The sequence below is a fragment of the Corapipo altera genome, unplaced genomic scaffold, assembly GCF_003945725.1.
Source record: "Corapipo altera isolate COAL_440 unplaced genomic scaffold, ASM394572v1 69, whole genome shotgun sequence".
In the NCBI taxonomy this organism is placed as follows: Eukaryota; Metazoa; Chordata; class Aves; order Passeriformes; family Pipridae; genus Corapipo; species Corapipo altera.
Genome location: NW_020884908.1, coordinates 1064729 through 1085723, shown reverse-complemented (window position 1 = coordinate 1085723; position 20995 = coordinate 1064729). Strand labels below are relative to the sequence as shown.

At 37.5% G+C, this 20995-nt stretch overlaps 1 protein-coding gene across 1 annotated transcript in view; it reads right to left on the bottom strand.

Annotated features, from left to right (window-relative positions):
• Nucleotides 1-1962: 1962 nt before the first annotated feature.
• MGAT4D (MGAT4 family member D) overlaps nucleotides 1963-20995 on the bottom strand; it is a 36058-nt gene continuing 17025 nt past the window's right edge. The window contains exons 5-16 of the mRNA XM_027652697.1: nucleotides 20947-20993; nucleotides 18457-18570; nucleotides 17107-17182; nucleotides 11956-12067; nucleotides 11107-11237; nucleotides 7889-7996; nucleotides 6831-7024; nucleotides 5491-5563; nucleotides 5449-5454; nucleotides 5294-5372; nucleotides 3288-3400; nucleotides 1963-2750 (exon numbers count right to left, since the gene is read on the bottom strand). Of these exons, the coding sequence (XP_027508498.1) occupies nucleotides 2724-2750; nucleotides 3288-3400; nucleotides 5294-5372; nucleotides 5449-5454; nucleotides 5491-5563; nucleotides 6831-7024; nucleotides 7889-7996; nucleotides 11107-11237; nucleotides 11956-12067; nucleotides 17107-17182; nucleotides 18457-18570; nucleotides 20947-20993 (1080 nt within the window). The 3' untranslated portion in view covers nucleotides 1963-2723. The remainder of the gene's footprint in view (nucleotides 2751-3287; nucleotides 3401-5293; nucleotides 5373-5448; nucleotides 5455-5490; nucleotides 5564-6830; nucleotides 7025-7888; nucleotides 7997-11106; nucleotides 11238-11955; nucleotides 12068-17106; nucleotides 17183-18456; nucleotides 18571-20946; nucleotides 20994-20995) is intronic.

Here is a 20995-nt window from a genome sequence, read left to right as displayed (position 1 = left end):
CCGCCACCACTAACCTCAAATTAACAAATCCTTTCATTACATTTGGAGGCTCACTTTGGCGGTCCAATTACACGTGTTTGATGACCCCAATATACGGGGTCGTTGAGCCGAGCGAAATAAACACATTTAAAATAAATCACCGAAGCTCAGTTCTCAGCTGCCTTTTCTAAAGAAGACGAATGTCAGTGTGCCCCCTTTCAAAAGTACTTCAAAAGATTTAAGACGAGAACCGAGGCACGCCATGCAGAGAAATGAAATGTATGCTCCAGTGAAAATCATGGGTTAAATAAACAATTATTAACATTGGATAAGCTTGTTCAATATTGATATTATTCAACAGTAATATTATATTAATAGTATACATTAATATATTAATATATTAATACTCAATTATTAAAATATTATTAAATATCCATATTAATATTGAATAAGCTTTCTTCCCACGCAGGCGTTTAACCTGGTTAGGTATGTGTACAATGAGCTCGAGGTGGTCACTATTTTTGAGACTATGTTTTAAACCACCTGAAAGTACTGAATTGCAATTTCCTACTGAAGGAGCCTGGTGATCCAATACGGAATCTGAAACTCCTTTCAGAGCTGTTTTTCTCATTTATTGCCTTTGGTTTTATAAGTTGCAATCACAATGCCTAGACTTCAAACCCAGTCACCTGTAAAGTTAGGGGAAGCTCCTTAATTCCCTGGATCCATTACCTGAATTGAAGCTTCCTCTTGGCAGCCTTTAATCTGGCTGTGGTTTGGCAGCCGGTGCAAGAAACCTCTGCGCTCCCCAAAGCACAGGGAAGGATCAGGATTAAGCAAAATTTTACTTTAAAGGTTCACGTCCAAGCATTCATTATGTATGATGTCAACTAAAACCTCATTTACATCAGAGGTATGGGAAGTGTATCCCGTGATTGCAATGGTTATGTAAAAGATGTAAAACCAGGAACAATGAATGAAGCACAAAGCAGGCAGCACAGGATGAAAAATTACATTTAAACAATATTTTGTTAAAGTCCAATCACTTCCTAATATAATTTCAGGTATTCTGATGATCTTTTTGAAATTACGCTTCATGAGTTAGAGTGAAATCTCATTTCACTGTAAAAATAAGAGGTTTTGGTAGCAAAACCTATTGCCTTAGTATTTTCTGTTTTCATTGATTTAATAATTGCCCTAAAATTTCCTTCTCACGGTGACACTGCCCTGTAACAAGTGAGTGTAAGGCACCCTGAATGCAGACACTACTCCCAGCTTGTGAGTCTGTTGCAGTGAAAGCAATGGCAAAATAAGATTTTATGTTTTCACTGTAAGTGCTGATGGATAAAGGTGTTGCTCAGTGTATTTCTAAGGATGCTGGATTATTGCATTGATTCTTAACTGGCATTAAACTCTTAACACAATGAAGGCTGCAATATTTAGTCCAAGAAATACATGTACATATAGGTATGTATATACATCTATACACACGTATATATAGCACCACAGTATATAAACAATCCTGTAAATAATAGTCTAAATAAATAATATAAAAAAAATAAATTATAAACCTGCAAGTAACGTTATCAAGACATTTTTAGAGGTGGTCTTTAAAAAAAAACAAACCTCTTCTGAACTCTTTTAATGTAAGACAATTAATTTCAACTCATTCTAAATGAAAAACACTCTTGCATTAAGAATACAATATTACATTAATGTAACCCATTCAATACAAATCGACGCAGAGCTGTACACTGCAATTAATTTCCTGCTGTTAGGATGCAATGCCTATGCAGGGCAATGAAGGCACTGTCTTCCTTCAAGTGCTCAGGATGTGATACTGGAATTCTGCCTGTTTACAGGTAGATGCCCAAGGTGGTTTGTAATTTCCTAGAAATATGTCAAATGAGATTGCTGTTTTCAAATTTTTGTCGAATTTTGACTTGTGACCAGGATTTAAATATGACTACACAGTGATTATCAAACAGTAGGATCCAAAATTTTATTTAAATAGATTTTCTTTTTACAAAAATATAGTTACACGTAATACCCTTATTATTTCCTGTAGTTAATTCAATACACAATTCATCGAAAAGTTTTACAATCTTCCAAACAATATCTGTTTAAGTATAAAATTATTCAAATGGTAATTTAGAGGCACTTTTCATTTAAAAAATATTAAACGTAACTTATGCTGCATTAAGACTGAAGCACACTTATGTTAAGTTTCAGATCCATTTTCATAATGTTAAACAGTTCCTGTGGACTTCTTTGAATACTTGCAATGACTATTGACAGCTTTTTCCTTCAGTTCTCCTTTCCCTACAAAACTGACCAGTGTTTTTAGTGGAGTTGAACACTGTATTCCTAATATTTTCCAAAAATGTCCATATTTTTACTTCTAATTAAATTTGTTATACATTTATGTTTTAGTCCCTGAGACAGCCTGCAATGCCTTATCAATTTTTTATAACTATATATGTTGAATGTTGCCAGCCTAAGGTGAGATTTTTATAGATGACACCTTACTCAACAACATTTTACAGAAATGTACAAACATAATTGGGTTCTTTATACCTTTTTCTATAAAGACATAAGAGTTATCCCAACTCTTTCATAAGAGACAGTACTAAGAATGACATGGGTTTGGAACTGGTCTTTTTACCCAGTTCTTTTTTTGTTGCTGTCAGCCTTGTTTTCAAACAGTCTGTAACAAGCAACACATCAAAAATGTGGGGGTTTTTTCAGTTTTCAGATGTCTTGATAAGTACCTGAAAAAAATCAAAATCTTATTATTTTCTAAAATCTGCAGAAACATTTCCTAAGACATTAGCTTTTCCCTTCTTCCAGCTATGCCTAGAGTTTAAGGCTGTAATAATTCTCTTCAGTGACTTCTGCTGAGTATTTTCTATTTATGGGCTCACTGATATTCAAACACTTGGGAAAAATTTGAAGAATTAAAAAATCACATGCTCATCTGAAAATTATATAATATAATGACATAATATAATTAATATACAAGATGGTGACTGAAAAAAGCTTTTTTAATCAAGACCCAAATCCTAGCAACTACACTTGCAGCACTGCAAAACTGGAGAATCATCCCATTTAAGCATTTCCAGCACTTTCTGTGACATAAATTTAACTTCTCCCCTGAATAATTAATATAATTCTCCACTTTTGTGAGTTTCCCCACACAAAATTAATTTAAAATTAAACAGAATTCATGATTACCAATACTATATGATTGGAACAACCAAAACTCATTTAACAATGAATAATAAAAGTGCTTTTATTATTATGCTTACCTCACTAAGTATTGCCCAGACAGGGGAATCAGAACTGATTGATAAACGAATAGCCTTTATTCTTCCTATTGACTGATTGATACTTCCTTCTGCAATCCCATTTTCAAAAGCTCCTAAATAAAAAAATAGAACAAGATCCATGCAAACATATATTAGAATGAAATATATTTCCAAGCAAACTTATATGAAAGCCCTAAATTACAATCTATAAATTAAATCCACGTATAATTAAATAAAACATTTAGGAAAAAAAATCTTTTGGAAAAGGTCAAACAATAACAACTGAAAAATAAAGCTATAAGCAAGAAGGATTCATTCCTTCAGTTACAGCAACTAGGAGCTGGAGAAGAATACAAGAAAACAACCTATAGCTACAAATGTTAAATAAATGTGCACATGCTAGTAGTAACCATATACATGTGGCACACATGGTCATTTTAAATCATCTAGAACAGTTTTTCTGAGAAGTATTACTGTCTGTAAAAAGATGTGTTGGTAATCATGGACCAATTGTGACACATTCCTTCAATAGTTCAGTGCTTTTTAATTAACCTTGTTAAACTGGCATAAAATCCCTGCAGATAAATGAAAAACACTCATCCCATATATGATATTCATTCCTATAAACTTGCATGTGCAACTGTGAGCTGACAGCATCTTGGTTTGCATCTCTAATTAGAGAAAAGCAGCCATGGGTAGGTGGGAGAGAAGTCAGAGCATACAAAGTGTTGGAGAGATGAAAGTTGTTCAGTGGGAGAAAAGAGTAATTAAGTGTTAGAAGGCACAGAAGTGGCAAGCAAATCAGATCTCCTAACAGACCATTTTTGTTCACACAGTGGTGTTTTAGTTTAGGTAATTGTAGAAACCAGGCCTTGGCAAGCACGTGGAGAGTCTGCAGTTTGTTTAAGAGAAGTCACTCACCACCCTGAGAAAGGAAGAAGGGCAAGCAGGGTGGAGGCAAAAAGGGAGAAGGTGCATTGTATCGTGTTTCATTTCAAGTTAGAACACAAGTTAACGCTGTCATAATCATGATTTTTGTCTTCCTCTACGGCTGCAAAAGCCAAACCAGAATCAATCATCCTGTGGGGTGGGTTGATCCTGGCTGGACACAGGGTGCCCCCCAAGCCACTGTATCATTCCCCTCCTCAGCTAGGCAGGGGAAAGAAAACACAAGGGTTGAAATAAGGACAGAGAGAGATCACTCAGAAATTACTGTCATGGGCAAAACAGACTTTACGTGGGAAAAAAATTAATTTATTACCAATCATATCAGAGTAGAGTAATGAGAAATAAAACCAAATTTTGAAAATACCTTCCCCCACCCCCGCCCTTTTGGGCTAAACTTTACTCTTGATTTTCTCTACCTCCTTGCCCCCTGGGGTGCAGGAGGAGAGAGAATGGGGGTTGTGGTCAGTTCGTCCTGTGTTGTCTCTGCTCCTCCTTCCTCCCCAGGGGAGTCAGCATGGCATCCTCCCCATCCTTCTTCATTGACTTTAGTGCCTTCAGAGTTATTTCTCTCATATATTCAGACTCCTCTCCCCAGCTCCAATTGCTGTCACACAGGGTTTTTTCCCCCCTTCTTAAATATGTTACCCCAGAGGCGCTACTCCCATCGCTGATGGACTTGGCCTTGGCCAGTGAAGGGTTCAGCCTGGAGCCTTCTCCTCACAGAAGCCACCACTGTAGGCCTCCCACTACCAAAACCTTGCCACACAAACCCAATCCATCCTATTAAGACCTTGCAGGGACTGTAATTAGTTTTTTCTTCTAATTAAATGGCTTGGCTTTTGCTGCTGCTGCTGGTAGGGTTCTTATTTAAACCAAATGGATAGTCATCGGTCAAATATCATACACTACACTACACAGCAGTGCAAAGGGTTTATCTTCCTTACTAATCCACCTTGGAATCTTGAATTTATTAAAGAGGTAATGAAATACTCTCAAGCAGAACCATTTTTTATGTAAGAATAGAATTTCTGACTTTGCAGAGAAAATAAAAAAATTACCTATTTTTAAATATCCGTCTTTGGTTGCTGGGTAGTTAAGTTTATTTCCAGTATCAACTAGTTCTTTTCTTTGCATTTCCTGTAAAAAAACCCCAAACAATGAAACAATAAAACTTTCAGAAATGTTTTCTAGGTTATGACACTTTATGCTGAACATCATTCTTAAAATGAAATACAGTTGGAAATGAGAGACTTACTGGCAACACTTCCACAGTAGTGTTAAACAGTTTATCACCAGGGTGCTCCATGTTTCCACTTCTGAAGAAGTACCTGATGATAAAGGTATATTATTTCCAGGTATTTTATATTTTAGAAAAGTTCTAGGGAAATAATTCTTTCCAGTTTTGAAGGAATGTTTCAGATACTTTTTCTTTAAATAGTTGTGGGCTATAGTGAAATATGCATTGGAACTTTAACATCTGTGACCAAACTATAGTAGAGGCTTTTTATTTTAAACAGAACAAACACTTAAACCATCTTTCTCAGGAACCAGGAATGCAAGTGTCCTCCCTTTCCAGTGCTCAAGTTCCAAATCAATTAACTTCCCAGATTTAAATGGCTAGGGAAGATCTGCCCTCTGATCTGTTCCTATCATTTTAAGACTGAGGTGAGATGGGTTTCTGGAAGGCAAATGGCAGCAAAAACTCCTGTTTCCACTAAACCATGCACTGCATGCCAGAAGAATCCCCCTTTTTTTAACCAATACTGATCAATTCAGATGCTTCTAAATAATTTCCTTCCTAGCCAATGAGCCAGAGCACTGAGAAAATAAAAATCCAAGTGAAAATACCTGTAAGATTTAAAAATAAAAATCCTTGTTTGGTTTGAAATTTCTGGCACTAGATTTCTTAGGGTTTTAGATCCAAAAAGAACTAAGGAAATTTAAAGCATCAACCTCTCTCCTCTGGTACCAAACATTCAAGGCCTAAGACCACCAAATATTATAGGACTAACAGTACATTTTCACAGGTTAGCATTGTGATGGGGCTGAGACGAGCCATTAGACAATACTATATGTGAGTTAGCTTCATGCAGTACAGCTTCCCAGTAACAGGAAAATGTAAAAATACAGGCTACCCAGGTTTCCTAAAGCATAAACCAGTTAATTAACCACTGATCACAGAACAGCAGTGTTTATTGTAACAACTGTCATTTAGTGCAGCTCACTAGGTGGAGATACAGACATGACATCACGCAAATAGCCTTTCTGTTGGCAACTACACAAATAAAGTTTTCACAAACTATTGTTGAAATTCATTACTGAAACACAAAATCCTTTGAGAATTATCATGAGAGAGTATAAAATATTTATATGAAGAAATAAAATAAAAAGAAAAAAAATTAAGGTCTCCAATTACCAAGGAAGAAATGTATTTCAGGAGGGAAGTTCAAGAAGAAGAGCAGATAAATAGCAAATAAAGGATTTTTGTCAGTAACAAGGTTTATGCAAGCAGTTGAGCACTGATTTTGAACAGACTCAATAATTTCCAAACTGGATATATGTAGGTTTCTGTATTCCATATCATGTAATACTTACTTTTCAACTTTAAGTGGATTTAAAAAGGTGAACCTGATGTAGTCACCTGCCACTGGAGCTGAAGCCCAAAAAAAGTCTTCTCCTTTGTAAATTTTTTCCAAGGTATATTGCTGGTATATTCTTAGGCTTGTATCCACTTTTGCAGGTGGATTCTTATGTGCTTTATGCAGTACATTTTTTCCAAAATCTTTATCCTGTTGGATATAAAGAAATTTAATTTCACTCACACAGTGAAAAAAAGTGCACTGATATCTGGAATAGCTATAGGAAGCTATTCCAGAAAATAATTAACTCAGTGTGAAAAGATATACAATATATTTTTAATAAATATATAATATTTCAGTGCAATCACTGGGACTCAGTGTTACAGTTTGTAGGCAGAGCTGTACTGATTACTCCTTAGTTACCAAGATTTAAAAATAAACTTCTCCACAGTAGGCTATCTCATAGTTGTCTACTGCCAGAACATGTGATACTGGTCTCTGCTAAAGGCTACATGAATCTCTAGTCTGATCAAATAGAGAAATTCATATTATCTTGTGACAAGTCTAAGTGGCACCATCAAGAGATCCCTGAAGTCTGGTGCACCATTGTTCTTGTCCTTATCAGATATGTGGTTTGCCCTCCAAACTCTCCCTAAAAATCTATGGCCATCACATTAGGCACACCTCTGTCCTACAAGTACACCTTCTTAATAGTCCTTCATGTTGGGAATGTGAACTGCTCAGCCAAAACAAACCATCGCAGCTGTCTGTGTTTGTGTGGAGCAGAGCACGTGTAACCTTTTGTTGGGAAGAGGGTCCCTACATGCCATGAAACGCTGCTGTGACTGGTGCAATTGTTCACGTTAGAGATTCAAAAATGTTTGTGCAGAAGCAGTGTGCCCCAGCTGCAGTTTAGGTGCCAGATTAATATTTTCCACCAAATCTGTAAACCAACATAATTGAATATGGAAATGCCATCCAATGCCAAATATGTGATTCTAGAAACTGATTTGAGAAACAAGTCAGAACACAAGCGTGTAATTTAGAAATATGGCATTAATTTGTTACTCTTACTTTCAAATTCTGTATCTTCCCAGCCAATGATGAATGAATTCCCATATGCTGAAAGAGCGATGGCTTAGCACGGATACGGAACTTCGACTTTTCCTGTTCACAGTGTGTCTGGAAAGAAAGTAAAAGGGAGCAAAGGATTATTTAAACCAAGGAGAGACAAACTAAGTTCCATAAGGCAATTTCCCTATCTACTTGAGGGTATGGGTTCAGGTCTTTTATCCATATTTAAATGAGTAATCCTTAAATTAACCATCACTTTATATCAAATACACTGTTTCTAGACCAAAACTCATAATTCCACTTACGGTGTTATACAGATTTGAAGGCTGAACTACCAGCAATTCAGGGATTTCTGCACTGTATACCATGGATCACATCTCAGAGTGACAAAAATGGACCTCAAATCTGAAATCAATTGATTTTTTTACCTATTTCTGGCAAATAGTATTTCAACTCTTGGCTTTGCCATATCATTCTAATTAAACTATTTTGACCAAAACTAATCTTGAGATATATTCTGGTTATACTTCAATCTTTATAATTTTGGCTCTTTCTGCTATGTTTGAAAGGCTTATAAGTCATGGATCTTTTATCATATAATTAGATAAAGCCCTTAAATACTGTATTTCAAACACAATTTTCCAGTTTACTACACTTGTGACAATACGTATACCAGGGATTTAAATAACTGTAATTGGTACTAATTTCTGAGTTTCTTGATTTTTGAATGATTGCAAACTACTCCTTTAAATGCAATTTTTTTCTCAGTATCTATAGAGCATCATAGTTCGATGCAATGAAGCAAACATGCCACAATAATTAATGAGACCATGAAGCATGGAACAGAGCAAAGAGCTAAAATGAGACTCCCTGAGTTCTACTCTAGTTTCTGCCATAGAATGGAATGAGTTTGGAAGATCACTTAATTTCTCTGTATCCCAGGTCTCATACCTTAAAATTTGAGAGGATAATGTGTTTACCTCTTCAATCAAGAGCTTTCAGTTCTATTAAAAAAAAAAAGTTACATAAAATATATCAACGCCTTCTAAAGCTAAAAGTTATAAAGTCTTCACTCAGCTGGCTTAAACATCAAGATTCATGGGGGATTTATAATTTCCACAGAATTGAAAATTCAAAACCACCCGGAAAGCAAGAACGAAGTATTTTTATGTTTGTCCAGCAGATGTTCAGCAAAACACTGCAAAAAAGCAACACATGCAAATTGGTTTATTGGCAGCTGTTTCTTTGAAAAGCACACTATACTTTTGCTAGAGAAAAAAATCATTATAAGAAAATAAATCTGTGATCCTTCTACTGACAGGGTTTGCAGTTCATCCCTTATAATAATGTAGTCCCTAGCACGTCTCCTTTTGTGCTGTGGCAGGACTACTAAAAGAGCAACAGCTGAGAATAATCAGTAGCACAGAGATGGTGTGGTCATTCCTGCAGAAGCTGAGATAAGGTTCCTCCTTGAGTCAGGCCTTCCACCCTTGCAAGTTGCTAGTCCCAACTGCATGTGATCACAGGACCACAGAACGGTTTGGGTTGAAAGGGACGGTTAAAAATCATCTCGTTCTGACACCCCTGACATGGGCAGGGCCACCTTCCACCAGACCAGGTTGCTCAGAGCCTCATCTAGCCTGGCCAGGAACACTGGATCTGGCATCCACTGCTTCTCTGGGCAACCTGTGCCAGTGACTCACCACCTTCACCATAAAACATGTTTCCCTTATATCCCCTCTTTCAGTTTAAGACCATTGCCCCTTGTCCTGTCACAACAGGCCCTTGAAAAAACACTTCTCTCTTTTACTTAGAATCCCCCTTTAGGTACTGGAAGGTGCTGTAAGGTCTCCCCTGGAGCCTTCTCTTCTTCAGGCAGGACAGCCCTGACTCTCTCAGCCTGTCTCCATAGGAGAGGTGCTTCAGCCTCTGATCATTTTTGTGGCCTCCTCTGCACCTGCTCTGTACTGGGGAGCCCAGAGGTGGATGATGATTCACAGGAGGTAAACATGATGAATTTTCTAAATTGTGCAGAGAGCTGATGGCCCTGCTTATCACAAACCATCTTTTTGGTGAGTGGATGAAGTTGAACCTTGATACGTTAATAGTCAGTCAAGGTCGAAAACGTGGACAAGCTGGACAAGTGGGGCACTGGGAATCTCATGGGGTTTAATAAGACCAAGTGCAAGGTGCTGCATGTGGGTCAGGGCAACCCCTGATATCGACACAGGCTGGGAAAGGAACAGATCATGAGCAGCCCTGCTGAGAAGGACTTGGGGGTGCTGGTGGGTGAGAGGCTGGACATGAGCCGGCAATGTTCCGCTCCCCTTAATCTCCTGCTCAGCACAACTGCTATCTGTCTCTACTTGCTTCCTTATCAACACGAAAGTAACACGTGTAAATGCCTGCACTAGGGACTGGCTACACTAATTAAAACTCCTGAACCTTAAAAACCAAGGAGGAGCACAAACTCTGGTCAGTCCTCCATGGCACAGCCTGTTATACAAGAAGACTGTAAGTAGTGACCAGCACCAAAGACTAGTGAGAGAAAGAATGCAAAATGACATAAAGAAATACTTAACATATCATTGGGCTCAGCCATAGTGCTAGAAATGGCACAACATAACTGTTCCTTTCATTTTCAGTAAAAAGTATCATTTAGTTCCTTCAACCTACATGTTTTCCTGCTCTTTTTTTTTTTTTCCCAGGAAAACAGGAAATTTTTTTCCCAGGTAGTAAAAGATTTAAAGCAAAACACTTAAATTCTGCTTCCTGAAAGAAAGGAATTGATAGGCAAATTTCAGAACAACTGTGGTGGTAACATTGTATGTTCTACTGACTTTCATATTAGAAGGTCAGCAGAAGGTTACAAGAAACCCATAGGTTTACATATTAATATTTTTCTTTCATGCTGCAGGGTTGCCTACATGACCAGCTGCAGGCAGATGTGAGCTTGTGCTGTCTGTGTTCTGAGCTGATAGAGGCAGCAAAACAATTCTGGTGTGAAAATGTGAATTTCTGAGAGTCAGACCTCCCTTTATGGCCCAATGGGCTCAAACACTGTGCCACTCTGTGCAGATCCACAGCACAGTTTTCTCCATTAATTCCAAAGTATGTCAGGTTTGAGAGATTTCTATTCTGCTTATTAAAAATAAATTACTTTGTCACTGAGACTGTTTGAATACTACCTATGTTCAAAAACTCATAGACATACTTACTGCATCCTTTTCTGGATTGCATACTTTAACCCAGAGCAGGTGGTCTATAAGCCAGTCTACGGGCTTATCTTTATAAAACATGAGAAAAAATTCCACTATGAGTGGCAAGTCTTCTGATTTAAACAATTTTCCTGAAAGCAAGACAAAATGTTGCATGTTCAGATATTTTCATTGCTATGCAAAAATCACCAGCTTTACATTTAAAGATAATTTATTTAAATAAATATTTAAGCATCACCAGCCTTAAACACATGAACATAATTCTGATATTTAGTGGAAATTTCACAGAGACTCCAGTTTTGGAGAGTTGTTGATCCTCCAGCTCTTTGGGATTTTGCAAAGATGTCCATCTCATGCCTGGAGATATTCTTACACAGTCAACCAGTTGACTAATAACGTGTGTAATTATATCCTATTTCCAAACACAAACCTGCCAGTCACCTGTAGCAGAGTGTCAGATGAAATGGAGCCTGAATAGTTCCTAAAAATACTAGACATTCCATTTCAATGGCAATATTATACTGAATATCTTCAAATTAAGACACAGATATGCAAAAACATTGCTTGATTCTTGAAGACTACACATTACAGGGGCACACAGTGCCGTGGGATGGAACAACTTCCTTTTTATGGGAACCCAAATTTGGATCCTATGCTGAGGAGATTCTGTATTAAAAAGACAGTTTTAAAGAGCACGAAAAGTAAAAGACTTTCAGTGGGACCTTCCTTGAAGAACCAAGGAGGTTTTGATACATATGTCCTTCCATGCTTTGAAGTGTAATTCTGAGTGAGACCTTTTTGATCTACACAGCTCCAAATCCAGTTGACCCTGTTAAGATCGATACTTACCAATAAACCCAAGCTGTGAAAACTCAAGAACCATCCAGTCTTGGGACTGTTGAGCAGCAAAGCTTTTTATACTTGCAATATAATCAGGTTTGGCTATAATATCATCTTCCAGCTGATGAGAATGGAAAAAAAAAAAAAAGGCAGTGATTTTGTTGTTTGCAGAGGGGGTGGTGATGTTGCCACATGCAAATGTTGACAGCTGTACTATGTGTACTGAAACTTTGCCAAACTACAGTGGATTGCTATTTAACTTCTACATATATATCTGTTTTAGCATCATTCATTAAATATTTATCTACAGCAGTGACCGTAACACCATGGGTGCTTGTCCCTTTTTTGAGAAAGGAGGACTTCCTACCTTAAAGAGATTTCACTTAAAAGAAAATACTAAGCAAAAAGATAAGAAGTTAGGGAAGACAACAATGAATGGTTTGTACTTAAGTTGTATAAGCATTGATAGGCAACAGGAGCAAACTGTTTGAGAAGAGAGGTGCCTAATGCAGATGATTAAGGGCTCTGGTAGCCTGGGCAGACTTTGTCATTCATAAAAGGTGACTGAGAAGAACTGTGGATGATTACTGAGATGCCTGTGGAAAGCAAGTTGTCCCAGGGAATTCTGGTAATGAAAGAAGGGATGTGTTGCATGAATCACACTGAAGGACAGGAATACATAGAGCTTCTGAAGTGTTATAAAGGCTGAGGGAGAATACAGCAGTGGAGCCAGCTAAAGGGTACTTGGAAAGGAGATGACATCCATGAAGGAAATGGGAAAGGCCTTGGCTGCATTTTTGCCTGGCTTTCAGAGAAGAATGGGGCACTTGAAAAAACAGAAGCTGTTCCTGATACTAAAAAGCCAAGGATAATGAATCCAAATAAGGAGCTTGGAGGCAATGACATAAAGGAAATAAATGTATTTGAGAAGTAATTAAGGAGCAAGCAATTCACAGTTTGAATTCAGTATGGGTGTGAAAACACAAGAAGAGGAGGCTGAGTCCTCAGGAAAATATTGTTGGGGTGTAGTGTAATCATACAGTAATCTGATCTCATTGCTGTACTTTCACTGGCCCTGATACACGTCTGGTGGTGGTAGAATCTGCTTCAGGAAGATAAATAGCTAGAAAACGAATGCTAGAAAATAAATAGCTAGAAAATGAGGGTAAAAAAAAAAAAGCACGATTTCCTGCTGGTTTTGTGTCTTCAACTTACTCAGCACAGTCATCATCAAGAGCTTGAGAGAGCAGGCCCACAGCTTTTAGCTGAATTTAGCCACCACTACAAGTGTAGGGCTGGCTGGAAAGAAATGTGTTGTCAACAGTGAAGCCAGGAGGATGTAGAATGAGGTTAGAAAGACAAGATTTGACCCTGTCAGCTTTTGCTGATAGTAAGATGCCAAAAAAATAGATAGACGGAGACAAACTGATCAAGATGATCAAGATGAATGCTTCTTAACGAATTCTGAGATGGGGGGATTGAGTTGAGTTGACAGCTATACAGAAGAGAACAACAACAACAACAACAACAAAACCAAAATGTCAACTTACAAGAAATCTTGCATAAAATCAAATGAGCTTAGAGGAGCTAGATGTAAAGGGATAAAGAGCGAGGTTAGACAACCCTTAAAGAGAAACTGAGGGGCACCAAAAAAGGATCGAAACCAGTGAGGAGTACCTCAAAAACCTAGGGAGACCACCATATCAAGAAACACCATGAGAAAGCCTACAAGAGCAGTAAAAATTAAAAATACAGAGGCTGTGAATGTGGTTACGAACTGAAAGTAGTTTTGCAAAGCGATAAGTCTGAAATGGGCTTTCCTGAAGCTGGCAGTGAGTATTAGAGAATGTAGTTTGACATCCTGCATAGCACAGGCCACTAAGTTTTTTATATAACCCTGTACTGAGCCCTGTAATTTGTGTTCAACTAAAGCACATCTTCTTGGAGAACATCTGCCATTGCTTAGGTATTTCAGTGTCAGTTCTTTTTCAGTATGTGATACGTGTAATTATCCTGAATGCTTAATACTTTTTATCCAAATCCTAATTTGAATTTTTCCGCCTTCAGCTTACAGCCACTTGTTTTTCATATGCTCTTATCTACCAAAAAAGGTTATGTAGTGGCTGCACACAGCTGGATCAGGAGGTTTAGGATATGAACTGTCTAGTTCATTTGCCCCACTGCCATGAGAAGGTCAGCAAAACACATGATGGCAGCTAATTTCCTTTCACTCATCAGTACTTTTGGATGAAAAGAGACACATGCACTATAGCAAGGCTATGAAAATTTTCAAGATGATAGACAATAAATGGGTTTCCATTTGTTTTTCTTATGCTAAGAGAAGTAAAAATGAAGTAGTAACAAAAAAAGTGGAAGCATTCAATGGAAGTGTAGGCATCAGACAGGAAAGTGTCTTCCTTTCTAAGTTATATTAAGGTATTTTTATATTTTTGAAACACTGACAATGACTACGTAGAGATTGTGAAGCTCCTTTCAGGAGCTCTGCCAAATAACAGGCTTCACCTAGAGTCTAGTCAGGGGAAGAAAAAAAATCCATGTAAAGACTACTAACGAACTCCTTGAGTTATTCCTCAGGCCTTAAATACATTAGAGAAATACGCTTGAGAAATTGAAGTAATGGTATATAAATAATGTATATGTTATTTAGAAATACACAAAGCTTCCCTAGCCTCCACATGTGGTGATAAAAAAAATCATAACAGATTTTAACTGAAGAAATTAAAAGACTTATTTAATGTTTTATTTTTGCTTCCTCTCAGTGCTAATAGAAAACAATTGCCAGAAACTGCTATATTTGTGTTTCTTTCTGATTTTAAATGTTTGATTGCTTCAGAATGAGCTAAGTCTACAGGGACAAAAAGAACACGTCCTCACTACCAGGCTGGGACTGGAATGCCTGCTTTTATAGCTATGTTATGATCCCATTATTACAAGTGCCTCAAGGGGCTCTGGTGGATGCCAGGAGGTACAGTGAAAGTGGAAACAAGGACTTCAAAGTTCTCCCAGGTTTTATTGATAAAGAAAATGTCACCAAAAAACCCCAACACCCTCCCCCCCAAATAAAACCCCAAAAAACCCCTAACAGAAAACCACAAACACCACCCCCTCAAAAAAAAAAAAACAACAAAAAAACCCCAACAAAAACCAGAGCAAACCAAACAAAAAAACACAACAAAAACCAGCAAAAAAACTCCACCCAACCAAACAACAAAAAAGCCCCAAACAAACAAAACCGAACTAACCAAACAAAACAACTGAAATAAGCAGTGGGTGGTTCAGGTTAAAAAAAAAAAAAAAAAGGAAAAGTAGAAGAGATGCTTCAAGTAAAAAGGACGAGATTTATTCTGTTTCTTCCAAATACTATGTTTGATCAGTAGGTAAGGTTCATCCACAGTGTAACCCTGTTAGCTTCAATGGACTTCACATTGCCTAAATCCTGGTTCAGCAGTATCCTAGAATGAGTGTTTATTTGGCAAAGATCTTGCCTGACTCATAACATCAACTGTAGACATCAAGACTAATCATGTATGCTTATCTTCTTTCAAAATTTCGGAGTTAATACCAGTCACTCAAACTATACTATTCCTGACAAAATGATAAATAAAATCTAAGCTAGTGAAAGTTTTGCTTAAGACTACTGAAGTAAATCTTTGTAGCAGGCTAAGGAAAAGTATTTTTAAGTTATCTGCTTTCCTTTAATACAAGACTTCCAAATAGAGGGAGATCATCCTGATTTTATGGCAGCAAGTGTTCATTCTTTTCAGCTGTACTCGACAAAGTATTTTCTAGGCAGAACAGCATCAGTGCTACAGAAGCAACTGCAGGCTGGACATAAAAATGAAGAAGTAGATATAGTAGGAATGGTATGAGGAAAGTATAGTTTCTTTTAAAGAAAATTCTGAATGCAGGCATAACTCCCACACAAACATCAGAACTCAGGCTTTGCTCTGAATAACACAGTTCAATTATAACTTATACAGTCGTTATATACTGTCTCAGATAAGAAAATCCATGTTCTCAAATCTCTGTAAAAATACAAATACATAAGTAAGTCATTGCCATGCAAACATGAATGCTGTAGACCTGTGTAACGGGAGAGGACATTAAATACCTGGCAGTATCTTAACATTTCACTTCACTGGGTTTCCTGTACCTTAATGCTCTAGTCTACACTTAGTAAACTTGGGTACTGTTCTTAAAAATATACAAAAGCCACAGGAAAATACTTCCTTTTCCACTAAACTTGAACTGTTCAAAACACAACATTTTTCTTTTCCTCCTGCCTTCTGAGCACCTATGCCACATTCTAGAACGTAACACAGACTCTTAGGTAGCCCAGCTCAAACATGTTTGTGTTAAATCCTGACAAGAACCATATGAGATGTCTGCTCCTGCAGTCTTCTCTTCTTCTGCTTCCAGGAATCCTGTGATGTCCTTATGTGATACAGTGTCTGGAGCAGGAGAAGACCCAGGAAAACTAAGAACCAAGCAAAACTCTCTTCTGAGCTTTCCTGACAGTAATGAGCTATGTGAAAATTTTATGGATCTCTTCCATTATTGAACAGCTCTGATAAATTTTGGATTCTCTGGTGGTGATTATGATCTCTATGGAGTGCAAATTAGGAAAATTTAGAATGATGGCTAAAGCTAAGCCTGAATGCATGCAGATCTTAAAGTCTAAGACTAAGTCTTCTGCAGAAATTAGGATCTGTACCAACATGTAGTTTAACTTCAGTATTGCTATACTGGTGTGTTTCCCTATCTGAGAGATTCTGGTTTGTTGGGATCTGGGCTACAACCTGGACCTACCACCACAATTTTGCCTTGCTGCACTAAGTAAAGAGACACTAAACTCTGACTTTCTTAACCTAATCAAATAAGGCCTTCGTGCTTCAGTTACCTTGCTATTCAACCTCACAAATGACAAGAAGGTACAGATGGATTTAATCAAATAGTACCTGGCCATAAGATGAATATAAACACAGAAATATGCAGATGCTTGTAAAGAGCACAGGTAAAATACACAGAAAATTACGACAGACTTCTGTTTTTATTGAGGCTTTTAACAAAAATTAAAGTTGCCAAAGCTAATAATCGGTACAGATGCACTGCAGCTATTTAATGATAATATAGACATACCTGTAAATACAATGTTCCCTTAGGTTGGGCATATAGCATTAAAAAGCTATAATCCAAATTCTGTTTAGTTCTCCACCTAAACATAAGCAGTAAATTCTGATAAGTTTTTCGGGGGGGGGGGTTGCAAGGGTTATTTCTATAATAAAAGCATTTCTAATGCTCTGCAGGTTTTTTTCCTCTACAGTGAAATTGTAAGGTTGAGTATTCTAACCCATAGTTAAGTGAAAAAAACCATTCCTCTACAATCAGTGTAAACATTTATATATAATTTGACTTTCCTATAAATGTTAACATTAACTAAGCAAAAAATTTTGATCTCCATCAATGGAGCCTGAATCAAAATATCTAACAAGTTTATTCATGTCAGTTGACTTAAATGATTCTACTCCTTATATTATGGACAGTAAATACATATGGATTATTCTAAAATTAAAGACAAAGTGCTTTTACTTATGAACAGCACAAAAGCAGGTTGATAAATTTAATTTTCAGTTTTAAATATAAACAGAGACTTTGGACAGTCTGTCATTTTACGAGAGGACAAAGTTGATGTTTGATAATCTATGGTGAAAGACTAGAGAGTAATTTATCAGTATTTAAATAACATAAAAGTGTATCTGATTTTAATCATATCTGAAAGTTAAGTATTTAAACTTGTTTATGCTCTGAAACACATAAGGTTTATCTATAAAGCCAAAACACAAGCATACATACACTTGCTGATTTCCTCCAACCTAAACTCTCAGTACTGCAGGTCTCTTGCTGCTTTGTTGCAGTGGCTTCCAATAAATTATTTATTGTTGATTGAAAGAAAATTACTTTCCTCCAATAAATCAATGGGTTTTTTAGGTTATAATCTCTGTCTCAGTGAATTTGGGGCACGTGAGTGAATGAAATCACCAGTTAGGGTGCATTAACAGTAGATAAAACGTCTGCGATCACCAAAAGTTAGGTCATTAATTAAACCCACAGTAGTTGTCAGTAGTTAGCTAAGGGGCCACATGAGGCTTCCTTTGTGTGTTCACAGAGCCTCTCCCATATGCATCACATGAAAGATTTTACTGTTTTGTTTCCTTTATGCTCAGATAATGCCTTTTGGCATTATCCATCTGGTTTAAAACCCATGGGATGCCCAGAGTCAAGACCCAAAGGAGAAACCGTGGCTGAAGCTGATGTGCAGCATAGCTTTTCTCAAGATCTGCTTGTGTAACAATTTTTTTTTAAAGTTACAGCTGAGATCCATTAGCTCTGAAACAGAAAAGCATTATCAGCTCAACCACACTGACTTTTGCAGAATTTTTCATTTTTCACTCTTAGCAAAAGTTCTTGGGTATTATACAGCCATCTTACCTTACTCTGTCCTCAGAATCCCCAAGTGTTTTTTTCAGGTTGGAAAGATCTGGATAATAAGAAGCAGGAGGAGAAATGACCTCTAGGACTCCAGACTGGATTTCTCTGGGAAAGCTGTGAGAAGAATCTTTGTGAGACTCCATTCCTCAAAAAGACTTCTGAGGGCAACCATAGACAGAAGCTCCCCAGAATTAGGTCTGCTCCCACACAAGTGGAATTCACAACTCCAGCAAAGAAACTAAGTCACATAGACTGCAAATTTGGAACCAAGAAGTGGTCTTTGACCACCATCAGAACAGACTGGTCAGTAACTCAAAGTCTCAGAAAACACTGGAGAGAAGTGTGTCTCAAAAATCCTGCCCCTCCTGCATCTATAGATGCTTACTAACAATCCTGAGATAATTGCCAAAATGCAGCAGTAACTCATGACTAAATCCACTATTTAGAACAACACACAACTGTTCTTCCTTGTGTGAGAGCTCCAAGTTTCCTTACCCTTGCTCCAATTATAATTCCACATCCTAGATAGAATTATACTGTCCAGAGCAGGGGTTTGGTTGGGGTCTAGTCTCTGATCCAAGGATTATATTTTCCCTTTAAAAAGTCACTGAAAAAATGTATAATCTACTTTGAGAGTCAAGCCTGGAAGTCAAATCTCCCTCTCTTTCTGGAAAAAAAAACCCCAAACACCAAAAAACCCACAAAAAAAACCCCAAACCAAACCCAACAAACAAACTCCAATGCAACAAAGTAAAGGATCACTGAAATAAAGAGCTTTCAGAACCGAGTTTCACATTTCCTATGATTAATGAAAAAAACCAACACTAAAAATTAAGCACATCAGAGTAAAAGCATCATGGAAAAAAAAACCTCCTCAAACTGCTGTAAGTATTGTACCTTAGCAGTGCTCAACAGTGCTGAGGAGAAATGCCTCTTACTCTTGTCCTTGCTGCAGTATTCCCAGCTGAGATAAACCCTCTGGAGGCAGGAAGCAATGGCTATTACTTAACCAACAGGAGTCTTCTGGGGGAAACCTACACCCTAAATGCAGTGTGGGAAACCCTGGAGTGCAGCAGGATGTGCAGAAAAGCCTCAAAAGCGAAGAAAAAGGGCAACTCCTCCAGGGATCTTGTTCGATTTTTTTTTTTTATTTGTTGGTTGTTTTGCATGGGTGTCCATCTCTTTTCACAAGCAACAGGACAAGAAGAAATGGCCTCAAGTTGCGTCAGGGCAGGTTTAGATTGGGTCTTAGGAAAAATTTCTTCACCAAAAGGGTTATCAAGCATTGGAACATGCTGCCTAGGGAAGTAGTTGAGTCACCATCCCTGGAGGTATTCAATAGACATGTAGATATGGCACTTGGGGACATGGTTTAGTGGTGGGTCTGGCAACGCTGGGTTAATGGCTGGACTCAATTTTAAAAGTCTCTTCCAACCTAAATGAATAATCCTAATAAAATATTAATACAAAGATTGAGAACTCTCTTGTAGGCATTTCAAAGGAGCGAGGGGAAAGGTTGTTTCACTTCAAATATTGGCCAAAGAGGGGTTCTGTCAGAGTAACCAATTCACCAATAAGCTTGTGCATGAAAGAACCAGCAACACCAGTACTGCAGCACAGTGCAGATTTCAGCTCTTCCTTCTTTCAGTCCACTGCCCTTCAGGGCCTTTAGCCTTATCTGTTTTGTGACTGTTAGCTACACCATACTATTTCTTAAAAGCAGCACTTTTAAAGACAAAAATCTACCAATGAGTCTATTTTTTTTCCCCCCCAAAAAATAGTTGTTCCTCTGAAGTTTTTAACATGCACAATGCTGTAAACATTTATGGGGAGGGAAGATAAGAGCAAGCAGAACTGCAGTGGGAAGCAAGCTTGCATTTCCTAGCTCTTACATTAATTTGGCATGGCAAAGAATACCCATCTCATGTTACCCATCATATAACAGTATTAAAGATTATAGAGGTAATCTATTTGCTGCCAAAAAAAAAAAGTAGTCAAACAAGGAAACAAAGACACCTGGAAAACATGTCGATGTGGCACTTGTGGATATAGTTTAGCGGTGGTAGTGCTGGGCTAATGGTTGAACTCAACTGATCTTACAGGTCTTTTCCAACCTAAATGATTCTATGACAGACATCAGAATACACTGCAGGCTTGTGTAGTCAGTGGGGATCTAATGTATGTAGCCTCAGGTGTGTGAACTGCATCATTAATTTCATAGGGAAAAGACTTGGGCTCAAGTAAATACTTATCAGAGATTTAAGCTGGTTAGTTAAAGCATATTCATGAAATAAAAAATGGAAAATAAACGGATATACATCCTTCTGTTCTGAAGTTTTCGTTTCACAGTGAGTTATAGCACACATACCAAGAGTGAACCATTGCCTCATTATTTAGCAGTTCCATTTCAGCTGAAATGCTCTAATTTTCTTCAGTAATTTTTCTTTCAAAAAAACCTCGCTGTTGGGTGTTACATTCTATAGGACTTACCTGGTTTTAACACTTTCTGCAACACTCTTAACATAGTCTGCATTCACCT